Source organism: Grampus griseus (genome assembly GCF_964374135.1).
Source record: "Grampus griseus genome assembly, chromosome: 3".
Taxonomy (NCBI): Eukaryota; Metazoa; Chordata; class Mammalia; order Artiodactyla; family Delphinidae; genus Grampus; species Grampus griseus.
Genome location: NC_139019.1, coordinates 170,568,627 through 170,584,236, shown reverse-complemented (window position 1 = coordinate 170,584,236; position 15,610 = coordinate 170,568,627). Strand labels below are relative to the sequence as shown.

The 15,610-nt window shown below is 60.6% G+C and overlaps 2 protein-coding genes across 4 annotated transcripts; one reads left to right on the top strand and one right to left on the bottom strand.

Moving 5' to 3' along the window:
• Positions 1-1,085: 1,085 nt before the first annotated feature.
• Positions 1,086-10,360, top strand: MFSD12 (major facilitator superfamily domain containing 12; the record flags this gene model as incomplete). 3 transcript variants are annotated; one of them, XM_082651873.1, is made up of 10 exons in its annotated part: positions 1,086-1,383; positions 5,148-5,358; positions 7,122-7,260; positions 7,381-7,563; positions 7,855-7,947; positions 8,032-8,124; positions 8,519-8,689; positions 8,774-8,868; positions 10,013-10,143; positions 10,259-10,360. In XM_082651873.1, 10 exons carry the CDS (start codon positions 1,086-1,088, stop codon positions 10,279-10,281), a joined length of 1,437 nt encoding a protein of 478 aa, XP_082507999.1. In that variant the 3' UTR covers positions 10,282-10,360. The 3 variants fall into 3 exon arrangements, with proteins under 3 accessions (XP_082507999.1, XP_082508000.1, XP_082507998.1); XM_082651874.1 differs by lacking the exon at positions 10,259-10,360 and having other exon boundaries at positions 1,086-1,356; positions 10,013-10,234; XM_082651872.1 differs by lacking the exon at positions 10,259-10,360 and having other exon boundaries at positions 10,013-10,234.
• A 708-nt stretch (positions 10,361-11,068) lies between these two features.
• TEKTIP1 (tektin bundle interacting protein 1) lies at positions 11,069-14,832 on the bottom strand. The gene is given in 5 exon segments (XM_082651875.1): positions 11,069-11,264; positions 11,364-11,489; positions 11,587-11,599; positions 11,602-11,836; positions 14,098-14,832. Coding segments are annotated over 5 exon segments (687 nt in total). The 5' UTR covers positions 14,232-14,832; the 3' UTR covers positions 11,069-11,085.
• Positions 14,833-15,610: the final 778 nt, after the last annotated feature.

Here is a 15,610-nt window from a genome sequence, read left to right as displayed (position 1 = left end):
CTTTTAAACATACATTATACCCATTCTAGAGCTCGGGAGACTGAGGCCCCCCCGAAATGGATTCGTCCCAGCCGGAAGAGCTAGGAGGGGGTGGGGCTGGGGCTGGATCCCGTGACTCTGGCTCCAGAGTGCAGTGGAGTGCAGGCCTCCACTGCTGTTGGAGGACCGGAGGCCGGGGGAGCTGCACCCTACGCTTGGAGGAACTTGAAACTGCTTGCGTGGTGACCCAATCGTGGGAGGGCTGTTGGAAGGAGGATGGGGAGGGGTCCAGAGCACAGGCCTCAGAGTCGCATGCACTTGACTCACTGTGCGCCCCAGAGCACCTGCGTCCCCTCTCTGGGCGGGTTTGTCGCCTGTGAAATCGGAGATTTGCCCCGCCTCCTGCTCTAGTGGGATGAGAAAATCCACGTGGGGCGCTCGGCACAGTCAGCGCTCATTAAATACCAGCTGGTGTTAGAATTCTGATTATCCCCATTATTATCGTTAATAACTAAATAATTAGAACCAATGCGTCCTCTCTGCATCCGATTGGGTCTCTCCGCGTCGGGAAATCACCGGGCCCCAAGAGAGGCGAGGTCGGACTCAGACCTCTCCCACCCACCCACGCCCCGAACTCACCCCGTCTGCCCCGGCCTCCAGCAGGCAGGCCTCGTAAATTTGCAGTCAGGCTGAGGTGGCGCGGGCTTGGAGACGGGGATGTGATTAGGGGTGCCCTTGGCGTCGCCCCTCACCTCCGTGGGAGGGGTCCGCAAACCACTGTGAAATCGTCGGGCGCTAGGACCCAGTAGCCCCGTCGGTGCCGGGCGTCGAGGCCGGGCTAACCCCGCGACCACGCCTCTCTTCGTGATGATTGGCTTTCCGTCCCTGGCCCGCGGCCCCGATTGGCGGACGCGGACGCCGCTCCCGGGATTCCCCGCCCCGCCCGAGCTAGTCTCGGGTCCACCGGCTTTGTCGCCGCAAAAGCGCTCGGCGGGGCGGGCGGGGCGGGATAGGACAGCGAAGCAGGGAGAGAGGGGCGCGGGCAGCCAGGGCCGGGGGTCCCGTCTGCCGGCGCTGGACGGACGGGCCGAGCCCGGAGCGCCGCCATGGGCCCGGGGCCCCCGGCGGCCGGAGCGGGGGCGGCCCCGCGGCCGCTATCCCTCGTTGCGCGGCTGAGCTACGCCGTGGGCCATTTCCTCAACGACCTCTGCGCGTCCATGTGGTTCACCTACCTGCTGCTCTACCTGCACTCGGTGCGCGCCTACAGCTCGCGCGGCGCCGGCCTGCTGCTGCTGCTCGGTCAGGTGGCCGACGGGCTGTGCACGCCCCTCGTGGGCTTCGAGGCTGACCGCGCCGCAGGCCGCTGCGCCCGCTTCGGCCCGCGCAAGGCCTGGCACCTGGTCGGTAAGCCCCGGTCCGGACTCCCCCATCCGACTGCCTGGCTCAGAGCCCGCACCTACCCCCTCTGTCCCACTGCTCCGTCCTCTCTAATTGCCCAACCCATGAGCCTTCCCATCTGTCTGCTTAACTGCCCAGTACCCCTTCTGTTTGTCTGTCGCATGGCTGCCGGCCGACCCGCGGAGCCTCCTCCGTCTGACTGTTCGTGTGACCGTCCAGTGTCACTTTTCTTTGTCTGATCCTCCGGGGCACCCTGAACCCTCTCTGGGTTGGATCTACTGACCGCGCCTCCTCTGTCAGTCTATCTGGTCTGGCCTGACTTCATCTGTATCAGGGTGACCACCCAGGACAACTCTTGAGCCAGGCTGCCTAGAGTCCCCTCTGGCTGTCTGTTCCCCCAGTGCACTTTGTGCATCCATCCCCTCACTCATCTCGGGCAACCTGGCACTTGGTGGCTTTGGGGAGCTGTCCTGGGAACTGGGTTGGGGACCGGGTGAGCCAGAAGGGTCGGGGTTCTGTGCTTGTCCGGCTGATGGGATGGGGATCTGCAGAGCAGGTAATGGGGTCACCCTCTGTTTGTTATGAGGGAGTTACCTGGACTAGAGGGCTGTTGGTGAGGGGAGGAGGTGGGTCCCACGGGGGCCGGGGCACCCTGCCCGGTGCACACCCATGATAAGGCCCGGCTCCTGGCATCCCTTCTCTGCCCGCCCGGACCCTGGGCCCTGAGATTAGCCCTGGCCACTTTGACTGCTGTTCTTTCGCTGGCAGAAGTACCCGCCGCATCCTGGCGCTTGGGGCATGCCGGGCATTTAAGGAGGCAGAACCAGGAATCCTGCCCGCTTCTGGGAATTCTGGGCGGCAGCTTTCCAGAAACCAGGAGGGCCGACTGGTATCTCCTTGCCCTTGGGAACAATGACTGAGGAGGCAGTGATTTGCCTTGGCCCTCATGAGGGACATTTTTTGCAAGGTACAACAGATCTCCAAGTTGCCTGCAAGTGGCTGGCGTTGCTGTGGCCGTGGCTTAGGGGCTGGATTTCAGTTTCTTAGACACTGAGGATGCACAGGCTGTTCTTGGGTCACATTAGGCTAGCAGCCCGGGTGCGGGGGCGTGGCGGGAGCAGGGAGAGGCATGTGACTCAGACCCCAGACAGAGGTATCCCTCTGTGGGCTGCGGTTGGGATTGCTTACAGAGCTGAGCCCAGAGTATCAAATGCAGTTTTGTTCATAATAGTTGAGTAGACCCGTTGACACACAAAAAAGGTAGTTCTTGGGTCAGAGAGATGTGAGGGCTGTTTTCTCTGGGGCAGACAGGTGAGCCCCTTCTAAGGAGATGGAGTCAGCCACAGGTAGGTTTGCCTGGCAGTGGACGCTGCATGTGCAAAGGCCCTGAGGTGGGACCTCGTAACAGCCTGTCTTTCCGTTTTGTAGGTGGGGGGTTGAGGTTCAGCGACGGCCCCACCTGACCCCAGGGGGAGATGCTGAGTCCCCTTGCAGAGGGGAGGTTAGGGTAGTGGAGGCACCTTTGTCAGTACACTGAAGGCTTTGTGTTTATGCCTTCAGCTTATGATGGGTGCCCCAACCAGATACCAGGGCCTCCACCTGTGCCCTCTCCCTGCATATGCAGAGATCCAGGAAGATCCGTGGAGAGGGGAAGCCAGGGTGGCCCCTTGTGATGCCTGATAAGGTGACTTGAGTGAAGGTCACCTCGGCCTCAGTGCTCACTTCTCTTTTTTACCCAAGTCTGTGGGTGGTGGGGACAGACTCATTCTTTCCCTTAACAAGCCCTCGGGGCTCCCCGTCTAGCGCAGAGAGGACCCGGAAAGCCAGACATGGACACTCCTGTCGGGTCCAAGCTGGGCAGGTGGGTAGACTGGGCTTCATAGGAAGAAGCAGAGCTCTGGAGGAGGGGACATTAGCTTTGGGGCTTTGAAGGACGAATAGGAGTGTATGTGTGTAGGGGGGCATTCCAAGTAGTTGAAACAGCTTTTGCAAAGGTGTGACATCTCATGGCTTTGAAGTTGCTGAGACAGGAAGTGGCGCAAAGAAGTAGGAGCTTCCGATTTCACACAGTAACTCTTAATTCTCATGCCAATTTTGTGAGGAATTTTTATTAGCTCCCTTTCCTGGAAACGGAGGCCCAGAGAGGCAGTCACTTGCCCAAAGTCCCCCAGCCAGGCAGCCTGGCCCTGACAATGGTTAACGTGTCCTGGGCAGCAGCAGGGTACAGTCCGTCCGGCCAGGGCTGCACATTCTTTTGACCAGAGTCTACAGTTCCTGTCTGGCCCCGGGGTGGCCTCCAGGCTACCAGGAATCTGCCTGGGGTGCCTCTTCCAGGCACCAGTTCCAGAGAAATACCAAGCGTGGTTTTGGTTTCATTTCCCAGTCCCTGAACTGTTGGGGTGGGCCCAGGGTCTGGGGCATGAGGTCACCTCCGGGGCCTGGTGGGGAGGAAGGAAGTCTGGCTCCAGGCGCTCTGGGATGGGAGGAGAAGCGTGGAGGGCTGGAGGGAAGGAGCATGGCTGAGTCCAGCAGGCTGGCCTCGCAGCTCTGCAGCTCACTCAGTGGGCCTCAGTTTACTCATCAGGAAATGGGTTGGTTTAATAATAACGTTCACCTCTTTGGGCTGTTTTAAATAGAGGCCACTATTATTATTATTCACTCATTCAAAAGATCTTGATGTGCCAGACTCTATATTGGGTGCCAGGGACACAGAAGTGACTTGGAGAGACCTGTTACCCACCCCCCAGACAGAGAGACAAAAGAATTCCTGTGTGTGCAAAGGGTATGAAGGAGAGAAAGCAGGGTTCAGACAGAGGGTGTCAGAGTGGGGAGGGGACTGCTGGTGACTGGGCTGGTCAGGGGGGCTTCTTTGAGGAGGTGGCATTTTAGTTGAGTCCTGGAGGGATGAAGAGGAGTGCGCCTTGCTAAGATGTCATGGGAAAAGCATTCCAGGCAGAGGGGACAGCCTGTGCAAAGGCCCTGGGGCAGGAAGAACAGGGAGGAGGCCCGAGTGGCTGGAGCAGAGTGAGCGAGGGGGAGAGAGGGAGGAGGGGATGGGTCAGGGCGGGTGGTGCAGGCCCCTTTGGGACCTCGGGGAGAACTTGTGCTTGTTCTGAGGTATGAGTGTTTTCCAGGGAGAGGCACCTGGGCCTCCTGACTCCTGGCAGCCCCACGGGACGCCTGGTAGGAGCTGGGAGGAAAAGGCCCCCTCCATGGGTGAGGCGGGAAGGGGAAGTGATGGGGTAAGTGGCGCATCTGTGGTGGGCAGTTCCCCAGGGGACCTCCACAGCGCCCTTTCAACCTGCTGCGTGGCCTTAGGCTCGGCTTGTTTCCCCAGCTGTCACCAAGGGGGCAAACTTGGCGAGCCCTGAGCCGGCATGGCAAGAGCCCATTCTTGGCCCCTGTCATCTGGCCCTGCCCCTGCATGGTTACAGCATGTGGCCGGCTCTGTGTCAGTTCCCCCATCACACACGAGGGGCGTAGGGCCTGGACTGGGAGGCCCAGCCCCTCTGTCCTGTTGGGCTGTGTGTCCTCAGGGGGGGCCCCAGATCTCTCGGCCTTAGTTCCCCATCTGTCACAGGGGCTGTAAGCCTGGGGAGCCCCGGGTTGCTGACACCCACTCACTGTGTGACTTTGTTGTGTGTGTGTTTGTGGAGGGGGTCTCTAACTTTTTCCATGTCTCGGTTTTGTCCCCACCCGCTCACCTGGGGAGCCCTGGGCCAGCGTGGGAAGACCCTGCAATGTGCCCTCCCCGCTCTGCTTGTCCACAGGCACTATCTGCGTCCTGCTGTCCTTCCCCTTCATCTTCAGCCCCTGCCTGGGCTGCAACGCCACCACGCCTGAGTGGGTTGCCCTCCTCTACTACGGGCCCTTCATCGTGATCTTCCAGTTCGGCTGGGCTGCTACACAGATTGCCCACCTCAGCCTCATCCCGGAGCTCGTCACCAACGACCATGAGAAGGTGGAGCTCACGGCTCTCAGGTGCAACCTTCGGGGCAGGGCAGGCAGGCGTGCGAAGAGCAGGCACGGCGGGGGGCCCAGGGCCACCCTCCCATGTCTGGGCTCTGCTTGGCTGTGCGGCTCTGGGACTCTGCCCCAGCGTGGGCATCTGTACATTAGTGTGTTATTCAGCCATTGCTGCGTGACAAATGAGCACCAAGTTAGCAACTTCAAACAGCACCCATTGACCACCTCCTGGTTTCTGTGGGTCAGGAGTCTGGCTTAGCTTAGCTGGGTTCTCAGCGTTAGTCTTGAGGCTGCAGTCAAGGTGTCGGCTAGGGCTGGGGCGTCATCTGAGGCTTGGGGTCCCTCTGCCCTGCTCATGTCATTGTTGGCAGTGTTTGTCTTCTTATAGATTTAGAAGTCTTGGGGGTGGGGACTTCCCTGGCTGTCCAATGGTTAGGACTCTGCGCTTCCACTGCAGGGGCACGGGTTTGATCCCTGGTCGGGGAACTGAGATCCTGCACGCTGCGCGGCACGGCCAAGAAAAGAAGTCGTAGGGACTTGCTGCTTCTTCGAGGCCAGCACGAGTCTCTCATCTCAGGGATGGTGTGAGCCCACTTTCTGAGGGTCGCCTGATTAGGTCAGGCCCACTCAGGATAATCTCCCTTACTCACATCCACAAAATCCCTTTACCTTTGCCACAGTTACCTAACACGGGCTTGACGTCCCATCACATTCACACGTCCTGTTCCCCAAGGGGAGGGGGTTAGAGGGGGCAGGGAGGCAGGCCATGGGAATGTCTGAACCATCTTAGAATCCCGCCTCCCACATGTGGGTACAGCTGGCGCCCAGCGCGTCCGTTTCTTGCTTGAGGTGCTGAAGGAGGTGATTCTGCATGTGATGGTAGCAGGGGCACTTATGGAACGCTTGCTGTGGGCTGGGCACAGTTCTGGGCCCGTCATGCAGAAGATCTTGAATTCTCACAAGTCCGAGAGGTTGTCATGTGCCCAGGGACAGGGTTGGAGCAGAGTGGGGCCTGTGCAGTGGGACCAGGGATCAGATGACAGTTCTCGGCAGGAGGGACGTCACACATGAAGGTGGCCGTGCGGGCATAAGCGCTCGTCATGAGGGCCCTGCTTGTCTGAGCCCAGTTCCCCATTACGGCCGAGAGCTGCGGGCACTAACGGCGGGGGTTGCTCAATGCCTGGGGCCCCCGAGGGCCCCAGCTGAGGGGGACAGGCTGGGCCCGGTAGAGGCCAACCTCTGGGCGCTTTCTACCCGCAAGTGCTTTACCGCCTGCCTCGTGTCATTTTCGCCTTGACTTCTGCGGGTGTTCTTGTTCTCACTTTCAGAAAGGGAAGTGGACTCCTGGTGAGATCCAGAGGCTCCTCGCCCCGGCCAGGGCCCTAGGCAGGCCATGGCTCTGGGGCTGCAGGCAGGAGTGGACTCGGATGACTCTAGACCATGGAGCCCTTGCCCAGCTGAAGCCCAGGATTTCTGAGTATCTTGGGTTCTCAGGCTTCTGGGTTGCAGGCCTGACTTGGCCCTGCTTTGCTGAGTCTCTACATTCAGGCCCCAGGCAGATGGGACCTCACGGTGGGGTCTTGGGCCAGAGAAATCAGATACGTGCAAGCTGGGGAAACTGAGGCCAGCAGAGGCTTTCCTGGGCTACCCAGTGTGTTGGTGGCTGAAATCACCTGGCCGGAGGTTCCCCAGACGCTCTGACTGTACGCCTGCCTGGGGAGTAAGTGGTTGCGTGGCTCCCGGGCTGCCCTGCTGAGGCCTTGCCTGTGCCTTGGCAGGTACGCCTTCACCGTGGTGGCCAGCATCACCGTCTATGGGGCTGCCTGGCTTCTGCTCCACTTGCAGGGCTCTCCCCACATGGGGTCCACCCAGGATGTCTATGACCAGCTGGGGGTCCAAGATGTGCCGGTGTTCCGGGTGAGCTGGGGCCCGGGGTGGGCCAAGGCTGGCTGCTGCCCGGGTGGGACAACCCCAAGGCCCTGAACTCAGGGCTTGGGCCGAGAGTCGCTGCTGACCCCTCTCCTGCCCGGTCCCCAGAACCTCTCGCTGTTGGTGGTGGGCGTTGGAGCTGTCTTCTCACTGCTGTTCCACCTGGGCACCAGGGAGGGGCGCCGGCGGCAGGTGGAGGAGCCAGATGAACACAGCCCTCTGTTGGCCCCTGCTACTGCCCAGCCCTTGCTGCTCTGGAAACACTGGCTTCGGGAGCCAGCCTTTTATCAGGTATGTCACAGGGGCAGAGGCTGTTGGAGTTGATGCCCCTCTCCCACCAGGCCCTTACTCTGTGCGGCTGCAGGCAGGGATGGCAGACATTGGAGCAAAACGTAGCCCCTTCTCCAGCCACACCCAGGGCAGACATTACTAATGTCACTGCTCTCTTCTCCACCTGACCAGCTAGGCAGTCACTACTAATGGATCGGGTGCCAGCTGCAGGGTTACTCCCGTTGGCCCCCAGTGCTCCCCGCTTATGGGAGTAGAGGAGGGCCCCCCTCTGACCCGTCCCTCTGTTTACAGGTAGGCTCGCTGTACATGAGCACGAGGCTCATTGTGAACCTGTCCCAGACATACATGGCCATGTACCTCACCTACTCCCTCAACCTGCCTAAGGTGAGCCGGCCGGGTGGCGGGGGTGCGGGGCCCTGAGGCTGATGAGCCACTCCTCACACGCCTGTGCCCACTCTGCCCCGACAGAAGTTCATCGCCACCATCCCACTGGTGATGTACCTCAGCGGCTTCCTCTCCTCCTTCCTTCTGAAGCCCGTCAACAAGTGCATCGGGAGGAATGTGAGTAGGCCGGGCAGAGGGTAGTGTGCCTTGTGCAACCTGGGCGACTCCAGACCACGGCCCAGCGTGGGAGCCAGAGGGTGGCCGGCGTGACTGAGGAACCGAATGCTTCATTTTGTTTCCTTTTAATTGAGTTGCGTTGAGACCCAAGTAGCCGCCCACCTCTAGTGGCAGCTGTAACAGCATAGCCCTAGAACATCTGCTCCCTGGAGCTCGGAGCACCTCTGAGGCTCAAAATCCTCTGAGGTCAGAGCTGGGGGCTCCTTAGGGATAACTCAACTCAAAGCCCCGCCTTTGCTGGGGTTGGGGGCCGGACTGAAGATCAGAAAGGGCAAGTGCCAGGCTCAGGGCTGCCCAGCGAGGTGGGCCTGATGCTGGGCCGGGCTCTCTGCAGATGACCTACTTTGTGGGCCTCCTGGTGATCCTGGCCTTCGCAGCCTGGGTGGCACTGGCAGATGAGCTGGGTGTGGCTGTGTATGTGGTGGCTGTGCTGCTGGGCATGGGCTGTGCCACCATCCTCGTCACCTCGCTGGCCATGACAGCTGACCTCATCGGCCCCCATACGGTAGGGCCGCTGAGCCAGTCCGGGTTGGGGTTGGGGACCAGGGCCGAGGCCTGGGATGCTGACCCCCTGCTCGTGCCCCCCCAGCACAGCGGAGCCTTCGTGTATGGCGCCATGAGCTTCTTGGACAAGGTGGCCAATGGGCTGGCAGTCATGGCCATCCAGAGCCTGCACCCCTGCTCGTGAGTACCCCTATCCATTTGTTCTTGCGTTTAATGAGCTGTGCTGAGGCCGTGCTGTGCCCCAGGCGCTGCCCCAGGTCTGCTAATTCCATGAGAACAGAAGACCCCGCCCCGGTGGCCTCACAGCCAGGGAGACCGGGTTATTCCCCACCTCGAGCACCCATTTATTTACTGAGCCAACAGTCTGTCCTGGGCCGGGTGCTGAGGACACACAGATGGATCGGGGGGATGTGAGCAGACAGGGCAGAGGGAGAGCCTGGAATCCCTGTAATTCAGACCCTCAGAACCTAGGGTTCCAGCCCCAGATGGTTCTAGACCTGAGTTTGCACCCTGTAGAAGCCCAGGATTTGGGACTGAAAGCTGGCCTGGTCCCCTGTCCTCATGGAGCTGGGGACAACACGAGCCACATGAATCATCTCATGAATAAATGTGTACAAAGGGTGTGAAGGACACCACTTGGGGAGGCCTGACTGGGGCGAGAAGTCAGGAAGGGCTGCCTTGAGGTGACGTGGGACCCAAGACCTGGAGGATGTCAGGGAGTTCTAGGCGTATGGGGAGGAGCATCCTTGTGCAAAGGCCCTGGGGCAGGACTGTGCCTGGCATGGTGGAAGGACAGCAACGAGGCCCTTGTGGCTAGAACACAGTGAGCGAGGTGGAGAGAGGGAGGAGGGGAGGGCAGGGAGGGGATGGGTCGTGCAGGGCCTTTGGGCCACAAGAGGACTTGGGTTTTTGCCCCAAGGGAGGTGGGCCCCTGGAGGGCTGTGAGCAGAAGGGGCGGGGTCTGAGTCAGGTGCTCACAGGCGCCCTCTGGCGGCTACTGCGGGGAGGACAGACAGGGAAGGGAGGGTGGGAACAGGGAGGGGACTAGGATGGTGGGGGGGGGCAGGTGGTGACGGAGCTGGATCCTGAGGAAGGAGAAATGGGCAGTCTGGGGTAGACTTGGAAGGCAGAGCTGACCTTACTGACTTAAGTATCAGCTGTTGGAGGGGAGGAGGGGGTTGAGGGCAACCACTTGGTCCTGGCCTGAGTGCGGGGAAAGATGGGGTGCCCCGGCTGAGATGGGAGGAGCAGGAGGTACAGGCTGGGGCTGGAAGGTACCGACAGGCGTCTGCTCACCCCCCTTCTGCCCTTCCCCTGCCCCCAGCTCAGAGCTCTGCTGCAAAGCCTGCGTGGCCTTCTACCACTGGGTGATGGTGGCCGTGACGGGTGGCGTGGGCGTGGCCGCCACCCTGGCTCTGTGCAGTCTCCTGGTCTGGCCCGTCCGCCTTCGGAGCTGTGAGTTGCAGGCCCCGCCACCCCACAAAAGCCCCAAACCAGCCATGGGTGTGTAGGTCTGGGCCAGGACAGGCCCCGCCCTCCCTAACCCCACTTCCACCCCCTTCTCTTGCAGGGCACCCTGGAGCCCAACCTTGACACCGCCCCATGGTCCTTTACCCTTTGTAAATTAACCGCGACTGTGAACGCTCGCTGCCCTACAAGGCCTGCAAGAGGCCCCTTTGCTGCTCTGATCCCACTCCTGCGTCTGTCCCATCCCTGCCTGGCTGCGGGGGGGTCAGGTGGGGCTTGGTGGGCGGGATACCAGCAGCTTCTCCCCGCTAGGGCGGGGACACCGAGCTAGGCCCTCTGGTATTCAGGGGCTGGTGGGGTCCTTGTGGGTCTGGGGTACCCCAATCCTGACTCTAACCCACCCCCAGCTGTCTGGATGATTCGGGGTGCCCTGTGTTGTGTGGGGGCCGGATGTGAGGCTCCTGGGTGCTGGGCCTGCCCCGAGCTCAGCCCCGGCCAGCCTAGGGTCTCCTGGGTGCTACTACCGGGTGCCGCCAGGCCCTGGAGGACAGAGCCATTGCGGAGCCTGCCAGGAGCCCCAGCCTCAGGGTTAGGGGGCTGGGCCCAGACCCTGCCCGTGGCGATGGTGAGGCTCAGCACGCCGGGGCCCCGAGTGCGGCTCCCTGCACCCAGGCCACTGCTGACAGTGAGTAAAGAGCCGCCTGGGGCCAGGACTGTGCCTTGGCCTGGGGCCCGGGGTAGAGGGAGCCGAGGGCAGGAGAGGTCGTCTGTCTGACTCTGCCCTGGAGCTTGGTCACTGGGGTCCTGGTTCAGAGCTCCCTTCATCTGGCTGCCTGACCTCCCCAGGCCCCAGCCCCAGAGGTGGACAGATGCCTTGGGGGAGAGGCGCCGGGTCCCTGAAGAGCCACACCGGGCAGCACGAGATCTTTATCAGTGACTGGGCGTGTAGACGAGCCGGGGCTGCTGGTTGGTGGAGGGGCAGCAGGGTTCCAGGTCCCACTGCCGGTAGTTCTGGGTGGTGTAGCGCGGGCGCTGGGGCGCCGACAGGTATGGCCCGTAGTCAGACGCCTGCCACAGCGGCTTGACCCCGAATTGGTGTCTGTGGATCACTGGGGGGGCCAGGACCCGGGTCACCGGCTGGCCCCGCCTCCTGGCCCCCAGCGTCTCACCGCCAGCCCCTGGGTCGCCTGCCCCTGGCCCAAGCTCACCGTACTCCTCGTCCCGGTTGGGTCTGTCTTTCCACAGCATGCTCCCGTACTGTGTGCGGGGGCCCCTGTACTGCGCAGGGATGATGGGGTCGTACCAGGCGGTCTCCCGGAGACGCTGGGTGTAGGCTGTGGGGTAGGGGTCAGGGGTCATCTCTGCACCTGTGGGCCTCACCCTCCCCTGCAGGCGAGCCTGGTGTCAGGGAGGGCCGGGCTGGGCACTCACCCGAGGGCATGCTGGGCATGCTGCGCTCCCGGGGGGGCTGTGGCATCCGTGCCTGCGGGCATAAGCCTCGAAGTGTGGGCTGTCCAGAGCCCGAGGGAGCATGTTCCAGGCTTCTCGAGAGTCCGAGTTGGTCAGGCCCGTGTACCACAGCTGGCCGGCCGCGTCCCGTCCCGTGGGTGTGTACTTCCAGCGCATCTCCTGCTTGATGGCCGGTGTCTGGCGGGGCCCCTCCTGGGACAGGTAGTCATTGCTGAGGGCAGGGGTGGGAGGAGAGAGACTGAGTTTTCAGCCCCCCTGCCCTCCCCGGGCCTCTTCATCCCCATCACCAGCACTGAGGGTGCAGAATGCAGAAGCCTGGCCCGAGGTGCGGGGGGCCTTGTCTGTCCTTCAGTACTGGACACCCTCCCACCTAGGCTGGCAGAGGGCGGAAGGCTGACCCCTTGTAGCCCCTCCTCTCTGCCACATCCTCCCCAACCCCCAGGACCTCCTAAACATTTCATCTTTTCTTGCCTCTACTAAGTCCTTTGCCCAGCCTCCCAGACTTGCAGGCCCTTTCCTCCAGGAAGCCCCCCTGGCCTGGAGGTGCACCAGGAGGACGTGGTCTCAGCTATGGCTCAGTGAGTGGCGCAGGTTTCACCGTCATTGGTCTGGCCTGGGAGCCGTGGGTTGGGGACACTGGGAAAGTGTATGGGGAGCCCATTCTCCCAGGGAGACCTTCGGGGAACCCTTGTGCCATCGCCACCCGCCCAGCTATGGGGGCCAGCGGGGAGTGAAGGCAAGCTCACATTTAAAGGAGAAACTATTGCAGCTACACAGGAGTGCCTGTTCCAGGGGCCACTGTTGCCAGAGCCCGTCCCAGGCTGAAAGCATCAGGAGGGCTCCCCTGAGGAGGTGGCAGTGATGTGAGGAGGGTCCCGCTTGTGCAAAGGCCCTGGGGCAGCAGGGATGGTGTAAGGAACAGAGGCTGGCAGAGCAAAGAGGGAAGTGGAAATATGCTAACGATGGCAAAAATCAAACCTCAATGAGATACCATCAAAACTAAAGCTGTCCTTCGGGAACACCCTCGCAGCACCACTGCCCAAGAGACAGACATGGGCACGTGCTTTGACCTGACGAGCTTGCTCCAGGGAGGTGCCCTAGGGAATGAGCCCGTGGCCCCAAGATGGTCCAAGCAGGGCTGCTGATAAAACGTTCTCCCCTGTGCCTGCTTGGAGTTCCCACTCCACACGGAACACCAGAAACCCACGTGTTTCATAAGAGGTGGGCTCGGCCTGGTCAGTTCTGGGAAGTGGCCGCAGGCTGCTTTGCCACTTGCAGGGAGGGGAGTTTGGGGACCGTCTGGCAGGCCCCACTCTTTTGAACTACAAAATGAACCAAAACTACAAAATGCACCTGGCTTGTAAAAAGGAATTAAAACAGTCAAAAGTAACACACAATGAAAAGCGAGTCTCTGTGTCAATTACACCTCAAAAAAACTAATAAAAGAACATCGCGTTATGGCTGAAAAACATTTTTTTCTCATAATAAATGAATGCCTTTTTGACGTAGAATCAAGAAATCCAATGACATTTAAATAAATAAAAGTACTGGAAAAAGCAGTGAGTCTCCTTGACCTAGCTGCCAGTCCCCTCCACCAGGGCCGCCACTCTTACTGGTTTCTGCTTCATTCCAGAAGCAGCGTGTAGGCACGAGCCATTCCATCCCATCACACGCCTGTGGGAACCTGCTTCTATCGTGGTGGCAGTTTTTTTTTTTACTTAATTTTCTTGGAAATGGAACAGCAGCAAAGGCACTGACTCGCCTTTCCTGTAAAGCAGCATGGTGACCCATTATAGTTTATTAACGCTTATTAATGGGTCCTCTAATGGGTTGAACGTGTCCCCCCAGTTCACGTCCACCCGGAATCTCAGAACATGACCTTACTTGGAAATAGGGTCTTAGCAGATGTAACTTAAGACATCTTAAGTTAAGACAAATAGGGTCTTAGCAGATGTAACTCAAGACATAACTTAAGACCCTTAATAGGGTCATGCCAGGTCAGGGAGGCCCTAGTGCAACCCTAATGCGGAGCCCTGGTGAGGCTGGGGTATCTACACGGTCAGGGGAGGTCACGAGACAAGGGACGCCACGGACTGCCAGCACCCCCAGAAGCCAGGAGGGACACGGGGCAGATGTTACCTCAAGGCCTCAGAAGGCCCCAGCCCTGCTGACACCTTGGTGTTGGGGCTCCCGGCCCCCAGAGCTGGGAGAGGTAAATTCTGTGCTCGATGCCGCCCCCTTGTGGGGTTGTTCCAGCAGCGCAGGGCTCCCAGGAACCTATCTGCTCTGCTGGCTGGCTGTGTGTGTGTCCTGCATGCGTGAACCACCACTCCTGCCAGGTCCCAAGCCTGGTGCAGGTGGGTGGGGAGGGTGCAGGGAGCAGGTGCAGCACCCACATACCTTTATGGAGACTGAAAGACACTGGTGGGAAGCAAACCCAAAGAGGCAGTGCAGGTGCAAGGACATGCTCACCTGTAGAGAGATGCCGGGAGGTTCACTTCCAGGGTCCCCCGGGGGACGTAGGGCCGGGCAGCCTCCTGCCTCAGGGTCTGCATGTCTGCCTCTGGGTGCCCGGGGGCTCCTGCCTCCAAGGCCTGCGGGGCCATTGTTGACAGCTACAAAGGCAGCCCGGAGTCCTGGCAACAGCTGGGTCTGCTGGCCACCATCCAGGCCACTGCCTCTCCCCCAGCTGAGGGGCCGAGCCGGGAGAGCAGAGGCTGGAGAAGGAGGCGGGCGCTCATCTGGGTAGGGCCGACCTGGGGCTCAGCCCTCCCACCTCTTCTCTGCCCCCCAACACAGCCGCATGGGGGCCTCCAAACCCAACGAAGCTTCTGAATTTCCTTTCCACAACCTCAGCCCTACCCTTCCAGGTGCTCAGGCCAGCAGCCCTGCAGCCCCCAGGTCCTCCCTTCTCACCCCACCCCCGTCCAGTCCTCCATCTGTTTCCAAAATACGTCCAGCGCGAGAATCTGCACACACGTGTTCACAGTGGCACGATCCACAACAGCCAAAGAGCGGAAGCAACCCAAATGCCCACCAACCGCAGGACAGAAACCCAACACAGGGTCCCTCCACACACTGGAACGTTAGCCATGGAAAGGGGTGACGCGCTGACACAACCTGGAGAACACGAAGCTCAGTGAGAGAAGCCGGACACGAAAGTGTGATTCCATTGATGGGAAACGTCCAGAACAGGCAAATCCACAGACACAGAGGGTGGATTCATGGTTGTCAGGGGCTGGGAGGGGATGGGGGTGACTGATAATGGGGATGGGGCTTCTTTTGGGGGTGATGGAATGTTCTGGAATTAGATGGTGGTAGCCAACACAACATAGTAAATATACTAAAACCCACAGGATTGTACACCTTAAAACGTTACACACATTTTACTACACGTTAAAACATTCACAAGAAATCCAGAACCTGCCTGCCTTTCACCATTTCCACCTGCTTGTGGCCGCAGTCCTGTCATTGCCTGCCCGGGCAGGGCGTCCTCCCTGGTCGCTGCACCCCTGCCCACCTGTTTCCAGGTCTCCACACCAAGGGGAAGGGCGGCCCTTCCCCTCTCTGCCCACAGCCCTCCAGGGTCCCGCCCTCCCTCCTGGGGTAACAGCCCAAGTCCTCCCTAAGGCCCTGCATGACCTGCCCTGTCTCCTCCCTGCCCTCCCCTCCTCCCTCTCTCCCCCTCGCTCACTCTGCTCCAGACACAGGGGCCTCCTGGCTGTTCCTCCAGCTCACCAGGCACAGTCCTGCCCCAGGGCCTTTGCATGGGTCCACAGCCTGGAGCACCAGCTCTGCCCGGGTGTGTCCGTGCCCCCCTCAGGCCCTTGCTGACACGTCAGCCCTGGGCTCAAGCTGCCCTCTCCCAAGGCCCACACCACCCTTCACACCGTGACGGCCACATGCACTTACACTCTGTCGTCTACTCCCTGACACACAGAAGCTCCTCAAGGGCAGGTCTGGGCTCTGGCCTCCCTTGTCCCCG